Source organism: Apaloderma vittatum, unplaced genomic scaffold (assembly GCF_000703405.1).
Source record: "Apaloderma vittatum isolate BGI_N311 unplaced genomic scaffold, ASM70340v1 scaffold11118, whole genome shotgun sequence".
In the NCBI taxonomy this organism is placed as follows: domain Eukaryota; kingdom Metazoa; phylum Chordata; class Aves; order Trogoniformes; family Trogonidae; genus Apaloderma; species Apaloderma vittatum.
In genome coordinates this window covers 34,081-56,654 of record NW_009732457.1, presented here as the reverse complement: position 1 = coordinate 56,654, position 22,574 = coordinate 34,081, and the positions used below count along the sequence as shown (strand labels likewise).

General features: G+C 42.5%; 1 protein-coding gene across 1 annotated transcript in view; it reads left to right on the top strand.

Annotated features, from left to right (window-relative positions):
* PPP2R3A (protein phosphatase 2, regulatory subunit B'', alpha) overlaps positions 1 to 22,574 on the top strand; it is a 46,004-nt gene that overhangs the window by 14,355 nt on the left and 9,075 nt on the right. The window contains exons 2-9 of the mRNA XM_009875540.1: positions 5,029 to 5,289; positions 7,138 to 7,241; positions 9,814 to 9,916; positions 11,778 to 11,852; positions 16,987 to 17,073; positions 19,415 to 19,571; positions 21,547 to 21,595; positions 22,188 to 22,277. Coding sequence (XP_009873842.1) covers positions 5,029 to 5,289; positions 7,138 to 7,241; positions 9,814 to 9,916; positions 11,778 to 11,852; positions 16,987 to 17,073; positions 19,415 to 19,571; positions 21,547 to 21,595; positions 22,188 to 22,277 — 926 coding nt within the window. The remainder of the gene's footprint in view (positions 1 to 5,028; positions 5,290 to 7,137; positions 7,242 to 9,813; positions 9,917 to 11,777; positions 11,853 to 16,986; positions 17,074 to 19,414; positions 19,572 to 21,546; positions 21,596 to 22,187; positions 22,278 to 22,574) is intronic.

The window sequence follows — 22,574 nt, the reverse complement described above, 5'->3', positions numbered from 1 at the left end:
GGCCCCTCAGCTCAAGAGAGACAGGGAACTGCTTGAGAGAGTCCAGCACAGAGCCACAGAGATGATGAAGGGAGTGGAACATCTCCCTTATGAGGAAAGGCTGAAGGAGCTGGGTCTCTTTACCTTGGAGAAGAGGAGGCTGAGGGGTGATCTCATGTTTATAAATATGTCAAGGGGGAGTGTCAGGAGGACGGAGCCAGGCTCTTTTCAGCGGCATCCAATGACAGGACAAGGGGCAATGGATACAAGCTGGAACATAGAGGGTTCCACAAAAACATTAGGAAAAGTTTTTTCACCATGAGTGCGACAGAGCCCTGGCACAGGCTGCCCAGGGAGATTGTGGAGTCTCCTTCTTTGGAGACATTCAAAACCTGCCTGGACGCGTTCCTGTGTGACCTACTGTAGGGGATCCTGCTCTGGCAGGGGGGCTGGACTAGATGATCTTTTGAGGTCCCTTCCAACCCCTGACATTCTGTGATTCTGTGAAGGAAAGAGAAAGTCTCAGGCGCTAGATACAAATCATCTCTGGAGAACTGATGATTTTGAAGATGGCTTGTGTCCAGTTACCATCAGACATCAGTAAGACAGGAACTGTAAAAAATGAAAGGAGACATTAAGTCAGCACTGTGGAGTGTGAGAAACCAGGCTGAGTCACTGTACCCTAGAAAAGAGGATTACAGAATCCCGTTTGGAAAAAAAAACCAAGAAACTGGTCAATTTATTATCTAGGATCCTTGGAGACTGGGGCCAGGAGGAAGGAGTAGAAACTATCTGAGCACTTGATATGGTACTACTTCCTTCTGTGGAGTTTTCTGCTGTGCCTGGCAAGTCCATGAGAGGCAGGTCTGGATGGCAGAGATTTAGTCTATGTGCTTTGTGTAGCTACAATGAGGCTGTAGTTCTGTCTGGTTTATTTATAATGCAGATGTCACTATTTTAATCCATCCATAAATAAGTTGTATGACTGTCAGAAGGTGATAAAATGGATAGATAGACTTCAGTTAAGGTAAATTACACTATACTGTAGGGCAGTATTTAAAAATGGGCTTTAATCTCACTTTCCTCTTTAGCAAAAAATGAACAAGCAAAAAGAAAAAAAGATCTGTTAGCTATTGGTAACAAAGCTAAAAGATTTGTTGTAGTATTTGTAGTTTCCTTTCTTAGTTGTCCTTTCTGAAAACTTACGTCCCTGCTGGTGAAATGTGTTCCACTAAGCAAATGGTATCTAAGGTACACTTTCTTGCAATTAGAAAATGGTCAGGATTTTTTTATTGTTTTCCACAGAATTTCCCCTCATATCACTTTCTTAATTTTTTTTTCAGAGATAATTGTAATTGACTTCCTGCTGTCTCCATAATGGTTGACATCTGGTTACATCCACTCCAGAGTATTAAGTTGCAAGATTGTTCTATGGAATGGGATCCTCAAGAGCTGGTTGCTGCTTGTTATTTTCTTTGTGTTGTTGTAGACAGCTCATTTCTTACATGAGAAGGAAGAAGACAAAGTTCAGAAATGTTATTTCTATTCCTGAGGTAGAATCTTGTGAAAAGAATCCATCCATGAACAATGCTTCCACCTCGTTTGGCTTGAACTGAGCAGGACTTAGTGATTCAGTCTTACTGGGTATGTCAGCTGCAAACCTAGATCTGAACTGGCTCCCTTCTTTGAAGCTTAGCAGCATTCTCTGTATTTTTCCTGTTGATCTTTAACCTTTTGACTGTTGTGGTCATGGATCAAGAAATTAGCATAGCTTCTTGACTCCTGATTTGTGGTTCACGTGAGCTGGTACCAAGGGTTGCTGACTCTGGCAGTACCTGAAGGAAAATGAGTTCCTCTGTGTTTTGGAAGATGGAGGATGAGTTGTTGTACAGGATGATCAGCTCGAGTCTCGTGCTGTATCGGGCTCAATGTGGTATGCAGAAGAGGAGGTAAATGGCACAGCGCTGTTGTGGTCATGGAAAAAAATGTGCGGTGGAAAAAAGTATAATATCCTATTTTGTCATTCTTTTGCACTGTGAGAGAAAGGGTTATATTGTTAAATGGCCAGTCAGCGTCCTTCGAGAGAACAATATGTTGGTTTGCTTCCTTTTTGGTTTGTGGACTTTCTTGTTAAATTTGAGTAATTTCTGCTAGTTTCTCACAGTTCAGACAGCTGGGAGTGCATGTGTGCAGTGATTACCGAGCAGTAAACCTGTTTCTGGAAAGTAGGTCTACAAGACAAACTGATGTTGAGTTCTATTATAGAAGTCAAGCGGCTGCGGTTGGCCCCTCATTGTCTCTTCCAGCTTTGCATTGTTTGTGTGAATATGGTGCTGTGAGAGACCAGCAGGGATTTCCTCTCCGTTGGAATCAAGAAAGTGAGAACTACTGGGTGGAGATGGGTCCTGGCTGGAAGAGCCACTAACTAGGCAGGGCAGGCAGGGCAGGAGGCACATTGTGAGAGCAGAAGTGGCGGTATGGGTGAGTTCTCCTCCAAGTCAAATCACCAGCTTGGCTTAAAACACTAAGGTCAGGTTCATTAATCCACTGCTTCACAATCCGATGGACGCTTCTTGAGGTGGCCTGTCCTGGAGGGCAATATTTGCCCGTCTTGCTTAGTCTCCCTTAGTGAGGAAGAAAGCTGTGGGAGGGAAGGTGGATCTTCAGCTACCTCTAACGTGAAACAGTGGCTGCTCTGGGGCCATGTGCTCCCTCCTCAGACACATTCAGCCTGTCTGTGTTTTGCTTTTGTTAACTCTACTGAATAAAAAGCAAAAAGAAAACCAAAAGAAGGGTTGTCTTCTATTAACGCAATGAGCTGCCTCTCCCAAAGTGAGTCACCAGCTTCTCCCCCCAGCTTAACCCCTGCCACCATTCTAGGTTGCCTACTGCATTGTCACACTGTGAGACAGAGTGAGCAGGGTTGATGCTCCCTCACGCTGTCCCGCAACCCTCTTCAGCCCCAGTAGCACTTTGAGCCTCAGACCTGGCCTGCTTCAAGCCTCCAGCATTACTCAGGATCAGAGAAAAAGACTTGCAATATGTGAGAGAGTAAGAAAAGTCAAGGAAGATCAGAAGAAGAACAGATGGCGTAGTCAGGCTCGTTCTCCAAAGGTTGAGAGCTATACTGAGGACTGTACAGACTCTGAATACTGGTATTGGTAGACTCAGAAATCCTGAACGCTCAAAATGATCTTCAGCTTTTCCTATGTTGCAAGACACAGGAGAGGAGGACTTAAAGAAACTCAGGCTCCAGGTTGATGTGTTCTGTACAGAGCAGTTACAGCACAGAAGTATGCCTTGGGTGACACATGTGTGCAAGTGTTCCTGCTCCTGAAATGGGGCAGCATATGGGAGAAGGAAGAGGTCCTCCCTATTTAGAGAAAGAGTATTGAAACAGAGGAGTGAAGAGGAGGAACATCCCTCCAACTCTTGTTTTTCAGGTCCGTGCAGAACAGGTCATGAAGTATTCTAAACTGCAGATAAAAACAGGGCTTAAGGGAGATCTTAACAATTCTCGCTTCTTCACCTTCCTGAAAGCAAACCCATGGTAAGTTGGGGTATTCAGTACGTGTTGAGAAAAATGCTCCAATTTCCTGGGAAATGGTAAGGGAGAGTTTAGTCAGTCCATCATATACTCTCCTCTGTATTAAGTGAACTCAGACTTGGCTACTCTATCCGAAAACCATTTTGTTTTGAAATAGTTTGAGTAAACAGACTGGAAGTTGCAGCTGTATTTACTTGACTATTGCCTTATTAGCCTCTTTATCACATATGTTGTTACATTAATCATAACTCTTGCATCTTAACCATTGTGTAATAGGCAAGCCTGTTGCCTTTTCCCAAGAAAGTGTATTCATGGGGGAGTAGGGAATTCCTAATCTCTTGGCGTTCTAGTGTCTGAATTCTGCTGCTTGTGTGGCAACTACTTTTCGAAGTTTAAAAACTATTCCCCCATGTCCAAGAAATTACCTATTTCAGGATCTAATTATGTACTTAAATACAAATTCTGCCCTTTATGGATAGTATTGATGTGTAGCCAGAACTGGAAGGTTGCAGAGATCCACTAGAAGGGTGATCTAGTGGGGATCACCATGTCAGCCCTGTGTTTATTAGACGGGAGAAGAGTGATGGGACAGTAGAGCTACCACATAGTAGGCGAGGGAGAAAAGAAAAGACCACCTTCAAACAGGCGTGCGAGAGGCCTGGTTTCAGTTCCCAGTTTTCTCTTTTTTTTTTCAGCAAATGATGTAGGTGCTGATTCAGTGGAACCTTCGGGTGCTTTGCCTGCAAAAGGACTCTTTCAGCTGGAGTTGTAAACAGACCTTTTGCATTTTGCACTGACTCTGTGTCCTGTATCATGTGGATGCCTAAGGACAAACTGCTGGCTGGTTGTAATTCCTAACGTAAAAATTGATTTGCCAGTACTTAGCGCCTTGAACAAAATCAAATCTTGCGCTGTTTAAGTTGGACATAAAATAAAAGGCTTCCTGCGATTTGGAAGACAGTCTTGCAAATCTCTTCTTAATTTGTCTGTGAAGCCATGGCTTGGCAAAATTAATTATGTTCCCAAGGAATGGAAAGTGTTGGTGTTATGAATCTACGTTTGCTCATACGTGAGGCAAGGTGTTTGTGTGGGTGAGTGTTCTAGTCCTAATGGGAAATACTGAAGAGCAGATTTTGATGGTTGCTGCTTATGGGGCAGAATGACAGCACAGTGACCAGCATGGGAAGAAATAGCATTGTCCACGTTCTGTGGTATTGCTAAATTGCAGAGTGTGTTCTATTGTGGTTCAATACTATATCATAATCCACAGCCACATACATAAAATGCATGGAAACTGCATAAAACCAGATGTAGCATGTCCTAAATTTGCAGTGTTTGATATTGCAGAATTTTTTTTTAATTGGGTACTTATGACATGCATTTTCATACCTGTGCTATAACTTGGTTTTAATTTTTTTACCAATCACCGGGACCACAAACTGTTTTCTTCTGCTTAGTGTGCCATGTTACTAAAATGTATTTGTTATTCATTATATTTTCAGGTTCAAAGTAAACAAGAGAAGAAGCCTGGAACTTCATCCCCAGTTCCTTTGAACTCCACGGTTAGCCCTTGCCCTCTTCTGCCTGTGAATAAAGCCACCAGCAGTACCCCTTTGTCGATAAACATTCCGCGTTTCTACTTCCCTAAAGGACTTCCAAATGTCTGCTCTAATCATGAAGAAATCATTGCCAGGATTGAAGAAGCCTTTACAGAGTTTGAAGATGAGAAAGCAAATATCTGTGAAATGGGGAAAATTGCTAAGGTATCCTCTAGGTTTTTCATTTTGTGGCGAGAAAGACTGAAACTAAAACTAAAGTATCTCTGAGCTTTTCTTATTTTTAATGAAAAAAGAACAAACATCCTTTTGCTGTGAATGTTTTTGTTGAGATCAAGAACACAGTGAACAAAGCCAAGATATTTTTGCTGTTGGTCACATCTGATGCTTATGCTCTTTTTTGCTTTGATTTGCCAAATGATTCTTTCAAATCATCTTACCAAATGCAAATTGCGTTTTTCTTTTTCTATTCTTCCATAGTTGTGCTCAGAAGATAGCAGATAGCAGAAGCAATCTGCCTCTGTGGCTTCAGGTAGCTCCAACTATCTTCTTCGTGATTAGCTGTCCCCCTAACTTGGACATGATCTGTGCATACTGTTGCAGTGTTGCTTTAGAAAGCAGTTTCCAACCTGCGCCTCCTTGGACATAGAAGAGGGAAATGCTTAGTCAACCCTCAGCCACAGAGATGCGTATGTTCAATATCCATAATGCAGGTGTCAGCAGGCTTGGAGTTGTTACAGTCTGCTAATGAGTTCCTGGCTTCAGGGAACAAAACACAGCATTTGTGTGGGAGCACGATGCAGATGGGTGGTTCTATTTTCCTCTCCTTCAACCACAGTTTTCAGTAATGCTGATCTAAAACCAGCAGTTGTCAGACACATCTCGTATGTTCTGCTTGCCCTGAGTGCATCTTTGGCACTGTAGATTGAGTGATGATGTTCTGTCCAAGAGGAACCCTTGCTTTCCAAGAAGGAAGATTTTTTTTTTTTTTCAAAGGAGAGACTGGATTGGGTTTTTTGCAGATTTTTAGAGGAATTGAGTGGCAATATTTGGAAACCATCTCTGAAAACATAGACCAAAAAAAGGTTTGAAACTGATTCTCTACTACAAGACTGGCAACTGTACGTGCCATGTTCCAACTGGAAAAAGCAGGAGGGTGGTGTCGAAGTGACCTCTGCCTTTCTGTCTGGTCCCTGCATCTGTCTCTACATGGACATGCTCCGTTCCATGTAGCTCTTGTAAGACTTGCTTCTGTCCCCTGGGATGTCAGTAATGGTGCCATGAAGGTGGCTGGAAAGATCTTGGTGGTAAAGAGGAAGTTTCCTGAAAGTGTCAGCAGCTCAATGTTTGAAGCCATTTTCAAGCCTGCTTTTCTGGGGCATTAGCTTGGGCTTCTGTTGACTGCCCTTGTGAAAGCTAGCAGCCTCTGCAGAGGCCAATTCAAAAGCTCTGTTCAGGCAGTCATTTTGCTGGAATCAGCCTTTTTCTGTTTGTGCTTTCGTTTTCTGGTTATCCTGCTGAGTTTTAGCAGCATTGGGGAAATGAGCTGTTCTGGGTGGAAGGCACTGCACTGAAAACTGGGATGGGAATTATTTCCCCTTTGGTCATTTAATCATTAATTGCCTATAATTAGAATTAAAATTCTCCAGCTGTCAATGAGAAGTCAGCCCATATAGAGAATGGTAGGTCAGTGAGGTAGCTGGTGCGAGTGCTCCTTTTGGAAGGAGGTGCCTGTCTCTCTCCACTTCACTTTGCAGGGAATCTTGCTAAACAGTCTGCTGAAAGACAGATCTTAAGAGCTTAATAGTCTCTGATCCTTTTCGTAGTCTGACAGGGCATATTTCTCAATTGTTTAAAAAGATACATGACAAAGCAGAAAGTTACTGGTGGATTCTGAACCTTGGTATACAGTGAGTAGCTTTTTGACTAACCTATGTGCCATTCATTTTCCTTATGCTCAAGTCTCGATGGTGAATTCAGTGTGTACACCAGCAGGCTGTTCGCTGTTCTTGTGATGGCTTTTGTATTCCTCTTTGATCTGGTGTTTCATTACAGATATGTGGCTGCCCACTCTACTGGAAAGCACCTATGTTCTTTGCGTCGGGAGGAGAGAGGGCAGGATGTGTACCTGTACACTCATTTGTATCGGTGTGGAGAAAGTGAGTATAGCAAATTCTCTTTTCAGAAAAAGAACAACTTGCCATAGAAGTCTTTGGGGTTTTGTTCGGGTTTTTTTTTACCCCCCTCCCCCTTCTTCTTTTTCTTCCACCATTCATTGTTTCTTCTTGAGAAGAAAATAGATGGCTTAATCTCCATCACCTGAAGTTTTCTGTCAAAACTCACTGAATGCTTGTGTTACATCGATAAACTTCAAAGCCGTTTTATAGATGATGATGAGATGTTTTGGTCTGGTTGACATAGAAAATACATTAACATGCTCCCTAGAAGTATGTCAGCTATTCTGAGATAGCTGATAGATGTCCGTGGATTTGGGATGTATTTATCTTGGACCCTACTGCTGCTACACGAGTGCACTTAAGCAAGTGCCATTTGGAAATGGGGAGAGGAGACGTGATGATGTTACAGGACAGGAGGAAGGAATGTAAAATAACGAAGCATCATAAAAGTGGATACGCGAAGAGCTTTAATAGTTGTTACCTTCCTTAAGCACGCCATATAATAAATCTGTGGTGTTTCACAGTCACTTCCACACACCATTTTCACGGCTTCTTTTTGAAATTGAGAGCTCTGGATATATTGTGCTTGGAGTCAGAGGTGTGAGATGGAACAGACTTTCTCTCATGCCTAATCTTTCTCCCTACAGGGCAGTTCAGGCTTTAGTTTACTTTGTGGAGCATCTGAACAACTTCTCCCTCTCGTATCCAAAGAGAGTTCTAATTTTTGACGTAATGATTGCTCTTTGGATTCTTGAAGTAGCCTGTAACCCCGAGTTCCCAAAAGTATTTCCTGTGATAATGTTGTCAAAACAGTAGTTACCCTGGCAAAGTTGCAAAAATGTTAGGGGTGACTGTGATCAGTAGGATTTTCTGGACACAGACAACATTTTTCCTTTCTTAGGTTCTTCCAATTACTCCTAATTAATCCCTTGTGTATGATACCACATATTTTCACTCTTCTGACTTTCACGTCCTTTAGATATTTGCAGACTATGGTCATGCCCCTCTTCTTTTAACCACATCATTTTCAAGTCAAGTTCTGCATGCTTTTCTCACTTCAATGGCTCTTTTAGAAAGGTTTGGTTTTATTTTGTTTTCTCCTTTTCTTCGTCTCTGACAGTTTCAAAACTTTTTTCTGGAAGCATGATAGAAAAAAATGTTGTGTTTCTGTTAAAATTAGACTCCAGCTCTCTGAACGCAGCCATAACTGTGAAACAGGTATCTGTAACTGCTGAGGCCTGTTTGCAAGCGTCTTAGTAGGTGACCTGACTTTCCAAATGCTACATGCTGACTGATCTCGTTTGAAGTCAATAGGAATTGCTGCATATAGAATACTGATGAAAATCAGATTTTTTAGTGTGTTACTAAAACATGGCTTTGAGATTCTTCATTATGTGCCTGATTATTTTTTGTTAAAAGTTAAAACACTAAAACTTGTTCTCAGCAGCTGATTTAGAATGTATTTGTTAATTGACAGCATGATATGTGCAGCTAACAGGATTACTTATCAGCCACCACTGTGTTTTTCTTTTTTCCCCAAAAAGACTTTTTAAAAAAAAAACCTTTTTTTTAAAAAAAAAATTCTGCTCTTGGTAAAGAGTGATGAGGTCAGAGTTAGTGGCAAGCCAGTTACATTGTGATCTCTGCAGGAGAATTACAGGCGTTTCAGTACTATTTCAATGTAAGTTCATACACTTTTAGGAGAAGGCGGTAAGTAATCATTCATAGTAAATAATTAACAACGCATTTGTGTTTTCAGTTATTAAAGAATATAGGATAGTTTTCTGAGTGATTTAGTGTTTCCCTTACAGTATATGAAGAACTCAGTGTTTTATATATTCAAATGTTCTCTTTTGTTACAGGTATTCAGTAGTGCTTTGGTAAATGTCACAGAGTTTCCATTTTCATGAGTGTTTCAGGTCAAGTGAATTTAAGTAATTGTGATACCTTTGGCCAGCGTAGTATTTTGTATTAGAAGAAAGCGGGGACAGAAGAATCGGTGTTCCAGATGCAAACTGTCAACGTGAGAAATGAGTTTATGTGTTTCTCAAAATAGCTAGTCCCACTAATTCTTTTGTTAGGCTGTTTTCCATGACTCCAGAGCACAGCAGCCAGCTGTGCTGTAACTAAGGGATGCTCTTTTTTCCACTTCTAGAGACTGATTTTTCTGGTTGCAAATTTAGTCACCATAGTTCAGTAATATCCTCAAATATTGAAATATAGTAAAGGATTAATTTGGAGAGCACGGCTCCTATGGCATCCAGTTAGGTTGATCCTATTGACTTCAAATGCGATCAGTGAGCATGAAGCATTTTGAAAAATCAAGTTACGTACTAAGATGCTATGGAATCAAAGTAAGAACGGTCTTTGGTAAGAAACCTTGTTTACAACAGCAATGTTAATATGAAAAAATATTCCAGTGGGTGGAAGTATCTGGGATCTGCTGAAAAATACTGAAAGAAAAAACATATGATAAGACACCAAGTAATCCTGTGCTTTGTGATTGTCAGATGAGGTTCAAAGTGGTTGGAGTAACTCTTCATCTCTCTCGTAGAATCCTACGGAATTGCCATGATGATGCATCCAGATTCACATACCTTTTAGCGAAGCCTAACTCTGACTACCTAGAACAGGAGGACTTCATCCCGCTGCTCCAGGTACCCACAATAGCTCATCAGTGAATGGATGGGGAGGGAGCACTATATTTAATTTGTAGCTTCTTTATTTTCATGCCTTTGAAAGTTTTCTGAAGGTATGCAGACCTTTGGTTTGAACAGCAGCCAGGTGGGCTTTATTCTGGAGTGAAACAGAAATAAGCATTTTAAGTGGACTGTTTTGCATAAGTGCCAGCCAGCTATATATCTTGTTAAAGTTGCAGAGGATTGTCAAAGCTTTATTTAGTCTCTTGTTAGGATTCATATTTATCAATGCCTGGTAACCAGGCTGAAATTTGCCATGTTTCTCTAAGTGGTTCTGGGAAAAATGCGTGGTGCTGTTGATACTCAAGCACAACATAAAAGTTTATTAGAAAAGTTGTAGAAGTTGCTTGACAAGGCAATTATAATGGAATTTGTCTAGTGAGACTAATGGACGCGGTATCTTGTGGAAAGCTTTGGAAAAACTTTTGCCGTTCCATTTGCTCTGTGTATGCCTCTAAACCTGCTACTGCACGTTTCACTGCTAATTTATTTTTTTTACTAATATTCAGGCTAAATCTGTGCATTCTGATTTCATTTCTTTCTTTTCCTTTCATTCACACGTGATATTTTCACCAGACTATCATTCTTGGGTTATTTGTGGCCATTCCATGAAGGTCTGGATAAGTTTAGGGTTGCTTTATGTAGTTTCTCTGTAAATCAGGTCCATCTGATCATCTGTTGATTCTTTTTCTGAGCTTTTGCACATGCCCCTAGATTTCTCACACTGTGGTGCCCTCTGTGCAAAACCTCTGTGGAGATGCTGCTTTGGGGAAAGATTGTGTCTGCACTTAATGTTTCTGTGTCTCAAACAAAACTGGGACTGCAGTGGGTCAACTTTCTCAAGTTCCTTTTTGTCTTTTCTCCACTGGGCACCCTGACTTTCCTGATTGATGGCAGCTCTGCTTTTTAGCTCCTGGTGCAGTCAAAGACATGTACAGTCTTGTTTGTCAATCAAGCAGAGACTGGCAATATTACACCATATTACCAGTTACCCTATTACGCCATCGTATTAGACATCAGGTTACTCCTGGCCAAAATCATACCCTAAGGGCACTGTGTCTTCTCTAGCTCTTTGCCGTGCCATGATATAGACAGAGAAAAACTTTGAGCACTTTTGTTAAAGGTTGGAGTCGTCAAACGTAGAGAAATTACAGATGTTGATTCATAAAAGATCTGAACTGATTCGTTCAGGATCTGAAGTAGTTTCCCCATGTTTGGTCATCCATTTCTTGGCAGATTTGGCATCCTGAGCCAATGGTTGGCTTACAAAAAGCTGATCTTGAGAAAGAGGCATCTCGACAGATAGCTCACGTAAATTTTGGAAAAGCAGTGATCATATCTATGTGTATTCTGAGGCTTGTGAGAGCTTTCGTTGTTGTGGAGGACATAAAAGGTAACTTTCTCAACCTTGCAAAGGGTGTTTATTTCTGACACATAGCTCCAATAGGTGTTAGTATCTTCAATGAATGGAGGACAAAAAAGATCTTGGAGGGGAGATAGTTGCATGGTCAACTAACTGATTTTTTTGTCTCATTCAATGAAAATGACTTTTCATCTACTCACTAACTCTCTTCCTTTGTTTTTCTGTCCTTAAGTAAATCAAAATGGCCCAACAGGTGCGTATTGCCCAGAAAATGTATTCTGCTTGTAATTCTAGAAGGTTCACTTTATAGAATAAAAGATGTCATTTCAGTTTTATTGTTAATGCTGCAAGTACACTTTCAAAAGTAAGCAAAAGTATTGGTTTGTAAACTCAGTAGCTTGTAAACATTAAAAGGAAAAGAAAATCTATTTCAATTTATTTGGTCTTATCTTGCAGGATGTGGTGGAAACGCATCCTGGCCTGACGTTCCTGAAGGATGCTCCGGAGTTCCATTCCCGGTATATTACGACGGTAGGCTGGCTTCTGTCATCTCTTGTGATACGGCTGTAACAACCCTCCCTCTGTGATTTGCCACTGTTTCTGTCAGCAAATCCTCTGGTTATTTCAAAAAATAGGTATTTTAATGTTGCTGGCAATGTCTTATTTTAAGAACTACTTCCAAAGGAAAAAATCTGCCTGTGTATACAAGAGGTTATTCAAAAGGTTAATAATGATTCTTTCTGGTCTTAAGCAAATCTACAAAAACAACTATTTTGGCCTTTAATCCTGATGAGGGAAAGAGACTGGTCCTTCTTTTGTCTTTGAGAGCTACTGAACTACCCCTAATTCTGTGGTGACATGGAATGCTGTATGTTTGAAGATTTCTGTCTCTTGGGCATGGGAAACGTGTGATTGTACTGTGAGACAAAGCATCCATTGCACACAGGGGTGTATTGTCCAACTCTCCTGCTTCTTGCTCTTGCCAGAAAGTCTATTTAGTCTTTCTGAGTCTCTGAGCTTTTGTGACTGCTATTTATTGTTGGGTTTTGTTCTGTAGCTTTGTTTCAACTTTGCAGTCGGCCTTACTTGAGTAACTTTGTACTTGTTTTTTAAGATTTTAGCTTGTCTCATGTTGGTTATGAATCTAGGTAAAAGGTGTAAATACTAGGATGTTTTCTTTGTGCAGCAGTAACAAATTGAAATAATGGCAGACCTGAGGGGAGCTCAAAGTTTCTCCTGTTTGCCTGCCAGGGTCTGCATGGGGGCCAGCTGTACCACATACTGGCAGCTGGGGTGTTACTGGCAGACACAGGCTTGTTCCTTTCCTGTAAGGAGCAGATGGCAGCAAGACACTGTAGCTCTGGGTAAACCCTGTACTGTCACACTAACGTTTTATGAAAACGTATAACAAGAATGAATTTTAAATGTTTTGGATGCACTTCAACATGACAGTGAACATCAGTGTATTATGAACATATTTAGTCCCCATGGAGCAAGACAACAGATACCTTAAGGACAGTAACTGGCCAGAATAGGTATAACATAACGGCCAGGAAATTATGGAGGCACATGAATTGGTCTGAGTGTGGGAGGTGCCTGTGGCACATGTATCCTGGTATTTGGTGGTCAAAGTACATGGAGAGGTGAGAGTGGAAATGAAGGTCACACTAGCATCAGCTTCTGACTGCAATATCAACCAGATCAACGTACAACACGTGGTTGTCCAGGTGCTGGTTGTCGGATGGTTACAAGGACAGTTCTGTGCACCTGCCTTTCCAGGTTCCTCTTGTCAAGTCCCATGCTGTTCCTGTATTTTTCAGAATCTAAGAGAGGGTGTAAAGGCAAGAAACAAATGTGTCTGTAATCCCAGAAACAATCACCCTTGGTGTCGTGAGGCAGCAATTGCTGCACTTTCTGGACCTCCTTGAGTTGCAGTGCATCTTCTGGTCTGAGACACCAGCTGTACAAAGCTGAGGTTCAAGATAACTGAAGTGCAGGCTGCCTGTTTTCTTCCTCTCTCCTTTTCCACAACCTCCCTTGTGCCTGCAGTCGTAGAACTGGACCCTTCATGAGTATATGAAGCTCCTCGATGCTTCTTGATTCAACTCCACTGTGCTTTCTTGCTTCAGTCTGAGCCCTCAGACATCTTACTCACAATACTGTGACAGAGGTGGCTTCCTAGGCTTGCTCCCAGGCAGCCAGGAAACAGTGGTGCTTGTGGCTGAGGCGAACGGTGGGTAGTGGTGATTCTTACAAAGCCATGATGTCCTCTGCAGACTCCTCATGCTGGCAGGACAATGCTGTTGTGGGTGTTTGTGCTGACAGATAGATTCCTTCTGAGCTCAGGACCGCTGTGTTGGAGCAGAATCAAGACCCTGGGAGACAAACAGTCTGTTGGGTCAGGTTGTCCCTGTCTGGAGTGGCAGTGCTTGGCCCACTGCAGCAGCAGCTCTCCTCTCTGATACCAGAAGCTCCTATTTGTCACATCTCCTTTCACAGATGCGCAAGCTCTTCTCTCCTTAACGTTACAAAAATTCAGTATTTCCACCAGGAGGTAATGGAGGAAGCAGCTTTGTCTTTGGATTTTGAGACTACATGGATCCTTTTGGTTCCTTCAAGGTAGAGTGCCTTATACCTACTTACAGTGACAGAATGCTGTACTTGCTGCCAGTGCAAGGATTATACTTTATTTCTGTGTTACAGATGAGGGCCTTAAGGAGACACTGACTTTTGTGTTCACTGCTGGATATAGCTTAACTTGGTTGAAATCCCTTGGGGAGTAAGCTAACAGTCTAGTATGGGTAAAATGTGTATGCACATTTCCTTTTTTTTTTTTTTTTGACCTACCTCTGCACCTTTTACAGGTGCCTTTTGGATACAATAGGCTGTAATTTAATCTGTATCAGTATGTGTAAGCTGTTTTATTCCCAGCATACTAAAATACTTGTGTTTCTTTCAGCAGAGATCGACTCCTGAAGCTAGTGAAGATGATGCAGAATATCACGTTTATTGTGAAAGCTTTAAAATGTGGCTTCTCCCAGAATGTTCAAACAAGGCTCAGACTTAGCACTGCATGCTGTCATTGAAAAGCCGAGTCAACTAAAAACAACTTGGCAAAAAACACTGCTTGTTGAAAAACGCTTCAGCTTAGGCAGTATTACCAGTGTCAGTGTGTAAGGGGAGGGTGACCTACAGGGTTTAATAAAGCTTTGTGGTTTTTTCCAGAATTGGTATTGCTTTTCTTCTTCGTGGGAAGTTTGGGTAAAAATCTAGAACTGACCAGTCAATGTTTTGGGTCCTTGAGGAAGATTACATGAGATTAATGGACAAATAGGAAGGGCTTCCCCTTCCAGAGGCTTATGTACTGAATTCAGAATAAATAATCTTCTATGCTGGGAAAAAAGAAATCGGTTACGGCTGTCAGTGAGGCATAGCTGACAAGTGTGGCTTGAATGCTGTAAGTCATCTCAGGCTGTGTAATTATGTTCTCGAATATTTCCCAAATCCTTTTTTTGACAGCTTCTTTTTCACAACCTGGAACAGAAGAGAAGTATTGACTTTTTATATTGACACATATACTATGTACTATCCATTGAAGCTGGACCATTATTTGAATAATAAAGCCTGCACTGGGTGGCTGGACATGGTAAAAGAGACAAAAAGAGATCCCGTTTTATCTCTGAATGTCTTATTTTTTTACAGCTAGATGAGGAGAGAGCAGATGGAACATCTTTATCAATATAGTCAGATAGAGGAGCAATTTCTTACATGTCACAAAGAGGGGGATATTTTGTTGTCTTTCATTACCTTGCAGGCAGAAGAAAATAAAATTTGCTGGTTAGGGGTCCTTTTTCTGATTCTTAGCATTATTATTTCTGAGTCAGTGGAATGATGTGAAAACTCAGTGTGTTTAAGAATTGCTACAAAGCTGACAGATGTGATAATGGGTTATGTATGAGGTGAGACCCACTTCAGTCTCTGAGCTGTTGCACAGTCTGGAAGTGAAGGCCAAACAAAGTCCGAAAATAGAGTCCAGAATGGCAGCAACTGCTAGAGGCATTAAAGAAGCAGCAAACATACAGCTTTTTCATTGCACTTAAGACCAGAAAATGTCATTGTGATAACCTAGTCTGACCTCTTGCATTGCACAGGCCATGCAACCTTGCTTGGTGATTGCTACAGTTAGATTTTGTTTGTTTTTAATTGAATCAACACCCAGCTTTAGAAGGGCCTCCATCTTTGAAGTCTGGAGTGATAAAGAACCTGCACTGTTTCCTTGGGAGTTGTCCCGGTGGTTAATCAATGGTAGTGTAAAAGGTGTGATCTTATCTGCCTGTATTAGGGTGATTTCACCTTTTACTTATGTGTTTCATGAAAGACCAAAGTCCTGCTGTCCCACCTCTCACCATGTAGGCTTTTGAAGACCAGATTAGCTACCAATAGGTATCATGTTGAGCTAATGTGAATATATTAGTTCTTTCTCCTCGGGATAAGTTTTGAGTCCTCAAATCATTGCTGTTGTTCTCAAAATTATTTGTGCTTATCAGCATTTACTGTCTCACTAATCTGTGTATCACAAAGTAGACTGCTAGTCACAATCTCATACTCTGTTCCAGATCTGTACTGGACTAAGAACCAGTGCTTGTCTGACCAAGTCAAAGCGTGGCCCTTAAATGGGAGGATTGCCCACTTGAAGCTGGTTTCAGCTCAGAAACAAGCCCATCCTATTCCATTTATTATCTGTAGTAATCCCTATAATGTCCTTATTGTTGTGTAAAGTTGATTTTTGTGTTGGAATAGCATGCACCATTAAGGTTTGCTAAAATTCTAGAATGTAATATGTCAATGAGATGTCAGAGACATCAAAGGTTTGTTTGTGTTAAGTTTATGAACAGTTATATTCCACAGGTTTCAGTGCTGATAATGAAATTAAGTTCTAATTTATCTTGCTGAAATTTATTCTTGCATGTGCTTGATAACACATTTGTGTTTTTCCCCCCTTTAGTGATACTTGATGAACTAACAAGGAGCAGGCTAGGAAGGGTTCAGCTTGCTGCTTTAGGTACTTGGGAGTGTACCCAGTCTTGTGGTTCTCAGCAGTCTGTGCATTTCACCCTTCCACCCACTCTTTCTATTCACTTTCACCAAGGGCAGATCAGTAAAAAGGACAAATGAGGTTAACACTTACTCAAGATAAATGCAGACATATAATCTCTATTTCTTTCAGTGAGAGGATGAGGCATTGTTATAGACACAATAGGTCAGGCATCAGTTGTGGCTTACATTTACATGCCTTGTTTTCCCTTCAAAAGTCCTGATTTTTTTTATTGTCTGATACAGAACGCTATTTCAGTTGAGATCCATGCAAGCTACAGTGCCTAAAGCCTGAAAAACTCTGTTTCAAAGTGATTTGTCAGCACTTCCAATATATTCCCTGACATAAATAATGCATCTGCATGCTCAGAGATGTGAATTAAGAAGAGTGAAAATACTTGCAGAGTGGAAATGGATAACACTGTTTCAGAACTGTATAGTGGATTGAGTATAGTAGTAGTATTACAAAAACAGTTTTTTGAAAGAAGTCCCCTTAGGATGAGTGAATAAGCAAAATGAAGGTACTGCATTTAAATTCCCAACCTGATATACCACTGTTCCTGTGTTGCAGGTTATACAGAGAATATTCTACACGGTCAATCGATCCTGGTCTGGGAAGATCACTCTAACAGAGCTGAGGAAAAGCAACTTCTTGCAAGTATGTCACTTTCTGCCTGAACAGGATACAGAATGCATCATGCCTTTGTAGCTATGTACAGTACAGCGAGGGACCTGCGCCGGGTTGTAGTGAAGTAGGCGGAATGCTCAGTGCCAGGAGAGTGCTGGAGCTAGAGGAGGAGTTGTGTCTCAGTTGGGATGAGAGAAGACAAGGGACTGGAGTAGCTAGGAGGCACTGAGAGAAGGTCAGGGGACAGCTGTGCACCTGCTCTCAAAAGCAGAGTGGCTCTTGGCTCCTGACCTAGCCAAAGAGGAAGGGCAGCAGGGCGTAGCAGTGCACCTTTGTGAAGTGGCTCATCAAGCAGCCAAGAATAGCTGCTGGATTGCCTACAATACACGGTGGGTAAGGACAGCCAATTTCCTGACTCCCGTCTGGCAGTCAGCCCACTGACAGTTGGTCAGGCATGTTGTGCTCTGCGGTTGCAAGACCCTGTTTCTTGGGAGCTGATTTCTGCTCTCGCTGTAGACTTCAGAAAGGTTAATGAATGAAGCTTAGTTCTTGTTATACTCCCTGCAGTGTATCCTTATGGTGGTCACAGGTTTTCAGATTTGAATCTCTGTGTATTTTGCCCAAAAGAGAACCGGATTAAAACTGTCTAAGGCTGTTCAACTCCAACCCAGCCTAAAAAGCCAGAAAGTCTTCAGGTTGAAAGATTAAGGACTTTGCTAAAACCATGCGACTTCCCTACTGTACCTTGTCTTCCCTTCCTGATGTAGTGTGCTGTTTTCCTCAGAAGCCTCAAGGATGAAGTCATGCTCCTTCTCCTTTCAGACATCATCTGTCCCACTAATCGCATCAGCTAATGAAAAAATCGGTGCTCCCTTGGATTGTCTCATGCCAGCCCAATCCCTCTGGTCCCAGTTCCTCCCTAACTTTTCTTACATAAAAATTCTTCATCTCATCCTGCATCTTTATTCACTTATTTTCTTCCTTTATACATTCTTTTCCTTTTTCTCCTTACGTATGTACTCTGCCTTTCATCTCCTGCAGCAGAGAAGTTTAGCTCTGGGACCATAATTTTGCTTGGGCAGCTCTTTGCTTCATGTCTAAGTGGCATATTTTGGAATGACCCGTAAAAGGAAAAAAAAATGAGTTATTGAAAAGCCTCCCCAAGTGAGTATCATCTGCACAGAAATGGAGAGACCTACAAAGAATCTGAAGAGGCTGGCATGTGATTGATCAAGGTTTTTAGACTTGAGTATCAGCAAGTCAGAACAGTGCAGGTCAGGCAGTGCCATCCTGTTGTCCCTCCTGAAACTTTACTGAATCTGGTGGATAGTAGCACGTGAGAATTTTGGTGGGACTCAGTTGGTTTTCCTGGATGTGGAGATGGTTGAAAGTTGATGCTGGACTATCAGTGCTTACATATAGCTCAGCATCTGGTTTTTATGATCGTGGATAGAAGAGCTGCTTAGAGACACAACTCCTTGGGCAACTCCTCGGCTGTGTTTCACCTCCTTCTTCCTGAGAGGCTGTGACAGCAGGGGAGGACAGAACTATACCTCCCTTGAGTCTGGTAGCTTTTCCACATTCCTCCAGCCATGGTTTGTTAGACTGAAAAGGCTGTCAGGTGTCCCTTGGCCTCAGCACTAGAAGAAAGGCAGGCAGGGAGGTGGCACTGGAAAACGTGTAATACCCTCCTGTTCACGCGAAGGTGGAGTGGAGGCAAGGACAGAGGTAGGTGTGAAGTCAGAATGAAACAAGGACACTGTCACTGAATGTTTTCTCACGACACGTTGACATGTCATGGGTGGAAATCTGTCTGAGCCTTCCAGTTAAACCAGGCTAGTTCCTGTCAGCAACAGGTCAGGATTGGTTTGAGCTGTCCCAGATTCATCCCTCCTTCCCCAGTCCAGGCGTGAGTCTGGAGCAAGACTTGATTTTGCCGTTTGGGAGTCAGGCTGAGATGCGTGATGTGTAAAGATATACTTCAATTCCTGTGGAGAACTGTGGACTTGCTGTTGTAAGAGGTTCTAAGAGTCTGGTGCAGATCAGAAATGTTTTACAAGTAAGAGATCCCAGCTGAGACAGCAGTTGTGTTTTTGTTTTTAGTGCCTCACTCTTCACTATAGCTGAAAATTAGCAGAAATTGTTCACAGGAGTGGCAGAAATATCATGCATAGATACACTAACCAAGATGGCCAAGCCAGACACTCTGTAAGTGCCTGTGAAGGAATGCAGCAACAAAAGCTCCTATAAGGGAGAAAGTCTGTATTTTGGATGAGCTCTGAGATCTCTGTTCACCCACTTCCCCAGAGGCTGGAGGACTTCAGCCATTGAACTGCATCTTTGTCTAACTTCCCACTTTGTTCTCTTTCAGACCCTTGCTCTCTTGGAAGAGGAAGATGACATAAATCAGATCACAGATTATTTCTCCTACGAGCACTTCTATGTCATATACTGTAAATTCTGGGAGCTGGACACTGACCATGATCTTTATATCAGCCAGAAGGATCTGGCTAGGTACAGTGATCAAGGTATGCTGCTTGCAAGATGTAGTGGGAGAAAGGGGATTGCTGAAAACAGAATGTTCTTATGAAAGAGTAAAGCTTAGCTTTAATTTGGTTAATTTGATGCCTCAAAAGAGTTTACGTAGAGCCGTTAACCTCTAACACAAACGTTGATTTACAGAGCCACTCGTAGGGGCTTAGACACAGAGAAATGCAGTACATGGTATTTTCTAGCTAGAAAGGGAGCTTCTGTTTGTGGGTGGGTCACTGCCAGAAGGACAAGCTGAAATGTCTTGAAACCTGCTTATTTACTAAGCAGTTTGCAGGACCTTGGAAGTAGGAACAAGAAGGACAAGCCCATGTGAACTCCAAAGACTGCTGACTCTTTATGCATGGGGGAAATTCCAGAGTCCAGCAAAGCTTCCAGTTTGCAAATGGAATCTGGAGAATCTCTCATGAGATCTATGTGGAACTCCTTTCCACAAGTTGAGCAGGTGCTCTGAGTTTTCAAAGCTTGCATGGAATGCAAATCTACAAAGGGCTAAAAAATCCAGAGGCACTTGTTCAGTATGTGTTGTGCTAGATGAGCCACTCAGGGTGGCTCTTTTTGGGATTATCCAGGTTCTGAGAGCATGATATGCCCGTGTGCTTATCTGTTAGGACTCATGATATAATGTCATGGACAAGAGCTTGAGCTATTGATGAGCATGTTCAATCTTGATGACAAAGCCAACTTGGTTGCTGCCCATTTTGGGAAAGTAGGTCTGGGACAGAGAATCAGCTCTGAGGAAATGGGATGTTTGGACACACCGTGTGACTGGAGGTGGCAGGAAGGGTGAGGTGTGTGGTAAGATGTAGCATGTAGTGCTGCAGGGATCTGGAGATTTGACAAGTTCTCAGGCATCACTGGAGCTCTCGGGATGGGCACAACAATTTGTAAGAGCCAAGAAAAAGTAAAAAAGAAGGAAGGGGGTGTGAGAATGACGGTGCTGTAGGGTATGTGTGTGTGTCAGCAGTGTGGTGGCCCCTGTGTTCCGAGTGCGGGCATTTTTGGGAAGGCCTTGGGGGTCCTGGGTGAGTGTCAGCAGCCTTGATAACAGGGCTGGGTGGGATGAGGATGGAGGAGCACCTGCCTTGGGGTAGGTGGTGTGGGTAACTCGCCTCTGCTGGGAGGCTGGAGTGTGGGGTTGGAGTATTTGTTGCACAGGAGGCGTGAGAGCTGAAGATGGGCAGGGTGAGGGGGAGAAGCCGTCAGTGCCGTGGCACAGCAGCCTGTGAGCACTGTGTGGAGCTGCTGGGGCCTTTGAGGGGTGATGCAGGCTATGTCTGCCTGGCTAGTGTGTCAGGAGTGTGCCAGGACTACAGAAGCGATGGAGAGCAGGTAGAAAGAGCTAAGGTGGCGATTTAAAGGAAGTGTGTCAGCAGTCTGGGAGGGCAAGGTCGGTGTGCAAATCCTGCTCAGGACTGGGGTGTCTCTGCCACAACAATCTATCTCACACATTTCCCGGCTGGCAAAGCCCTCCCACTCACCTAAACCCGTGTTTGTGCTTTCCTGCAGCAGGATTGCCACAGCTTATGCTCTGCAAAGAAGTGTTTTGTAGGGATTTGATGTGTGATTTTATTTTTGCTTGATAACTGAACTTCTTTTGCAATATACGCTGAAAGTCTTCTCTCAGCAGGATTTGCTTATATGACAAATCCTACTGCAGCAAAGCAGGAATAACACTGCCCAAGAATCCAGATAACACACGGCTGCCATATTTGTGGGAAATACAGTGTTTGGGAGGATACAAAGGCAGATATGCTGTGAGAATCACTTTTTTTTTTCTTTTTTTACAAAACGCTGCTAAACAGAGACCAGTAAAGTGGTTAGAGAGACAACATAGATAGAGCATTCTTTTAACAATGGGAAATGGCTTTGTGTGGATTCAGCACAAAGAAATTATTGTAGTTATTCCTGTGACCTGTAGCTTCATTTTCTCCATGTTTTTTTTATTTCCAGCTTTATCAAACAGAATTATTGAGCGGATATTCAGCGGCGCTGTGGTCAGGTGAGGAATAAGATACTGATTGGGGACAGAAGTGAAGGGAATTTCTGTCAGACTGATTAGAAATGCAAGATACTCTCAAAGACCCCTACTGACCAGAAGGGTTTCCAGCTGAGTGCTCCAGCTGGACCTGCCTGAAAACTGAGTGAGGCTTCTCGGTATCTTAGGAAAACAAATTAAAAAATCCCATAGGATGGCCAGCTATGGACCTCATTGTAGACCAAGCTGGGCACGTGGCCTGAGAGAACATGCAAGTACTATTTGTTTGTCCTCCACAGTGGCACAGGTGCAGCTGGATAGCACTGCTTTAAAGTGTCCAAAAAGTCAAACAGCCCAGCACTTGTGGGAGGGGACGTCGTGATGGGCCTGAGCTCTGCAGTGACAGCAGAGTGGCAGATGCTGTGCCCGTGGGGAAAGAGCACAAGGACCGGTGCTGCAGAGTGCAGGGGTTACAGGCTAAGTGGGTGACAATGCCCCATTTTCTTTCACCAGTGATTTTGGGTTTTGAAAAATATGTTTGACAATGCTATGGGTATTTAAGAGCCTGGTGATTTGGGTTTGGTTTTTTATTTATTTTATCTCATGTGTCTTCCAGAGGCAATGAAGTTCAAAAGGAAGGCCGTATGAGTTACGCTGATTTTGTGTGGCTCCTGATTTCGGAGGAAGACAAAAGGAGTCCTACAAGGTCTGACCGATTTCCATGTCTTAGTAAAAGTACTGAGATGAGCAGCTAAGATTGTAGAAACTTCTGTGATCTACTGCTTCCTACAAAAGACAGCAGCTTGAATTCCAGTGATTATTAGGAAGAAGGCAGTGTGCTGTCAGCATTTGGTCAAATTGTGTGCCTTTCTTGAGAAATTATGTAGAAGCAGAGTTTTCTTGTAATGTTAAATATCTTCATAATCATCAGTCCCTTTGGTTACCCCGTGCCATGAAGCATTGACTCTGGAGATAAGCATGTTCCCTTCATGGCCATAGTAAG